General features: G+C 44.0%; 2 protein-coding genes across 2 annotated transcripts in view; one reads left to right on the plus strand and one right to left on the minus strand.

Moving 5' to 3' along the window:
- Positions 1 to 503, minus strand: part of bbs10 (Bardet-Biedl syndrome 10) — a 70189-nt gene extending 69686 nt beyond the window's left edge. Inside the window, exon 1 of the mRNA XM_048616493.1 lies at positions 427 to 503. The gene's annotated coding sequence lies outside the window, so the exon portion shown is untranslated. The remainder of the gene's footprint in view (positions 1 to 426) is intronic.
- Positions 385 to 3847, plus strand: part of LOC109922303 (retinoic acid receptor RXR-beta) — an 18178-nt gene continuing 14715 nt past the window's right edge. Inside the window, exon 1 of the mRNA XM_048616498.1 lies at positions 385 to 525. Within this exon, the coding sequence (XP_048472455.1) occupies positions 385 to 525 (141 nt within the window). The remainder of the gene's footprint in view (positions 526 to 3847) is intronic.

Raw genomic sequence — 3847 nt, forward strand, 5'->3', positions numbered from 1 at the left:
AAAAAACACCCCCAACAATCTAACATGTTATTAGACCATAATAAAGCCTCCCATCACTCGAACATATTATTAGACCATAAGAGACCCCCATCACTCTAACATGTTATTAGACCATTACAGAGCCTCCGCATCACACTAACATGTTATTAATCCATTAATGAGCCCCCCATCACTCTAACATATTATTAGACCATAAGAGACCCCCATCACTTTAAGATGTTATCAGACCATGATAGACCCTCCCAACTCTCTAATATGTTATTAGACCATGACAGAGCCCCCCCATCACTCTAACATGTTATTAGACCATTATAGAGCCCCCATCACTCTAACATGTTATTAGACCATTATAGAGCCCCCATCACTCTAATATGTTATTAGATCATGATAGATCCCTCTCCCCCCGAGGACGCCGATCGCCGTTACCATGGTGATCCTTGGGTGTTTTATTTCTTTCTCCGATCCCCAGACGCAGGCAGATCTTCGGCCACCCGCATCACCGCGACCCGGAAAGGACCCCCGACGGTTTTATCCACGTGACCGCAAGTTGCCTTGATTTTGAATGGGAGAGATCGGCCATCTTTGTTAAGGGACAGTCTCGGACTTGGGCCGGCCATCTTGGTAAGGGAGCTCGTCGTTTGTTCGACCGGGCACCTTCGTTTAAGCCTTTTCCCCCATGGGAAAAGGGAGGGGAAGGTCGCACGGCCATCTTGGTCATGGAGTGGCCCTGGCCGCCATCTTGGCCATGCCAAACCGTGGCCCCGCCATATTTGTAAAGGGGACCGCAGCGGTATTGAAAGTAGACGGAGCAGGCTTGGTGGAACCTACTCTCCACCCAGTTCACCCATCTGGTCACCTTGTTTACCAATCTGATCAATCAGTCTGCGAGTTTACACCGTTTTGTTGAGGATGCTATTGTACTCAGCAATAACCTGCACACAAATACTCAGAGACAATAAAGACCGCAGATGCTGGAAACCAGAGTCTATAGGTGTCAGGTTGGAAAAGCTCAGCTGGTCAAACCTTCAGGGGTTTCGGCCCAAAACGTTGGCTTTCCTGCTCCTCGCATGCTGTCTGACCTGCTGTTCTTTTCCAGCTTCACACCTATAGACACAAATACTCAGTTTGGGTTCCAAGAAGGCCATTCAGCTCTTGACCTCATTACAGCCTTGGCCTGATTGTGGAAAAGAGAGTTGTATAGCAGAGGTGAGCTGAGAGTGTGTGAAGTGAGAATGAGCGCTCTTGACTTCATGATGGCTTTTGACCGAGTATGGCATCAAGAAGCCCCAGCAAAATGAAAGTCAATGTGAATAAGGGGGCAAGCTCTCCAGTGGTTGGAGTCATACCTGGCACAAGGGAGGACAGTTGTGGTTGTTGGAGGCCAATTACCTCAGCTCTGAGCTCCTCAGGATAGTGAGCTAGACCCAAATATTTTCAGTTGCTTCACCAATGGCCTTCACTCTACCAGAAGATCGGAATGCTAATGACTTTACAATATTCTGCACCATTTGCAAGTCCTAGACACCATGCCCAAATCCAGCAAGACAGGGCTCGGTAAGTGGTAAACAAAATTTGTGCACAAAAATGCCAGGAAATGACTATCTCCAACAAGTGAGAATCTACCACAGCCCTTTGTGTGACCATTAACCAGAAACTGATCTGGAGCAGATCCATAAATTCTGTGGCTACAAGAGCAGGTCAGAGTCATAGAGTTATTAAGCATGGAAACAGATTCTTCGGTCCAACCAGTCCATGCCAACCATATTCCCAAACAAAACTAATCCCACCTGCCTGTGCTTGGACCATATCCCTCCAAACATTTCTTATTCATGTACTTACCCAAACATCTTTTAAACATTGTAACTGTACCTGCATCCACCGTTTCCTCTGGAAATTCACTCCACACGCAAAGCACTCTCTATTTTAAAAAAATGTATTTTATAAATCTTTCTCCTCTCACCTTAAAAATGTGCCCCCTAGTCTTGAAATCCCTCTCTCTATGGAAAAGAAACCTGCCATTCACCTTATCCATACCCATCATGATTTTATAAACCTCTGTAAGGTCACCCATCAACCTTCTATGTTCCAGTAAAAAAAAGTCCCAGCCTTATAACTCAAACTGTCCATTACCAGCAACATCCTGGTTAATCTCTTCTGAACCTTCCCCAGCTTAATAATATCCTTAACAAATTGAACCCCATCTGCATGTTCTCAGTTACAATGTTTCAAAGGCATTTAGATAAGTACATGAATAAGAAATGTTTGGAGGGATATAGGCCAAATGGAGGCAGGTGAAACTGGTTTAGTTTGAGATTATGATCGGCATGGACTGATTGGACCGAAAGGTCGATTTCGTCACTGTATGACTCTATGACCCAACTGATAAAGATCTCTTTGTAATCTTAGATAACCTTCTTCATTGTACACTATATCATCAATTTTGGTGTCATCCGCAAACTTAATAACCATGCCTTTTATATTCTTATCCAAATCATTTATGTAAATGACAAACAAAAGTGGACACAGCACTGATCCCCGTGGAACACCACTGGTAGCAGTCCTCCAGTCTGGAAAACAATCCTCCACCATCACTCTGTCTCCGGCCATTAAGCCAATTTTGTATCCAATTGGCAAGCTCACCCTGAATCCTATGTGATTTATCTTTACTAATTAGTTTACCATGCAGAACCTTGTCAAAGGCTTTACTAAAGTCCAAGTACACAATGTCTACTGTTCAGCTCTCATTAATCTTCTTGGTTACTGCTTCAAAAAACTCAATAAAGATTGTGAGATATGATTTCCCTTGCACAAAACCATGTTAACTATCCGTCATCATTCCTTGCCTCTCCAAATGCATATAAATCCTCTCGGGACCCTGCTGTGAATAACTCACCTCCTGACTCCCTAGAGCCTACCCACTATCCAAAAGTAAGAACTGTGATGGAACACTCCACACTTGCTTGGATGAGTGCAGCTCGAATAAAACTCAAGACTCTTTGCACAAAGCAGACTGTTTGATTAGCACCACATCCATAAGCATTCACTCCCTCCACCACTGACACTCAGTAGCAGCAATGGATATCATCTACAAGATCTACGCTGGAGAGTTTTACCATTTGAAGTCTCAATGTGTGAGTCTGTGGAGCTGGGACCAGCTCCTGCTCTCTTTATCTCCATCTCTCCATCCCCACCTCTCTCTCTACCTCTCTATCTATTTATCTGTCCTCATCTCTTTCCACATCTTTCTGTCTCGATATCTTGATCCTCATCTCTATCTCTACCTCTCCATTCACATTACTTTATCTTCCTACCTTCAACTTCATCCCCATCTCTCTATCTCGATAACTCCATTGATTCCCAACTCTCTCTCTGTCGCTCTCTAAATCTATCTATCTATGTACCTATCTATCTATATCACTCCACCTCCTTTCTCCTTTTGTTCTGATTATTCCAATTTCTCTTTGCTTTTCCATCTTTCTTTCTCCTAATCTTCCTTTGGTTTGTTCTACTGTCCTTCACATCTCTGTCTTTCTCCACCACTCTCATTGTCCAACTTCTTTTCCTCTCTTCCTTTCCTTGCCATAGATCTCTCCTGTCTTTGAAGATGGTGAGTGTGTGTTGGTAGCGTGGAGATGGTGAACATGTGTTTGGGATGTGGAGCAGGTGAGTGTGTGTTGGAGGTTCAGAGATGGTGAGTGTGTGTTGGGGGTTTTGATATGATGAGTGTATTGGGTGTTTGGTAATGGTGAGTGTGTGTTGGGGATTTAGAGATGGTGGTTACGAAGGCAATTTGCATGCTTGCCTTCATTGCTCACACACTTGAGTATCAGAGTTGAGATGATAAGTT

Source organism: Rhincodon typus, chromosome 35 (assembly GCF_021869965.1).
Source record: "Rhincodon typus isolate 14 chromosome 35, sRhiTyp1.1, whole genome shotgun sequence".
NCBI lineage: Eukaryota > Metazoa > Chordata > Chondrichthyes > Orectolobiformes > Rhincodontidae > Rhincodon > Rhincodon typus.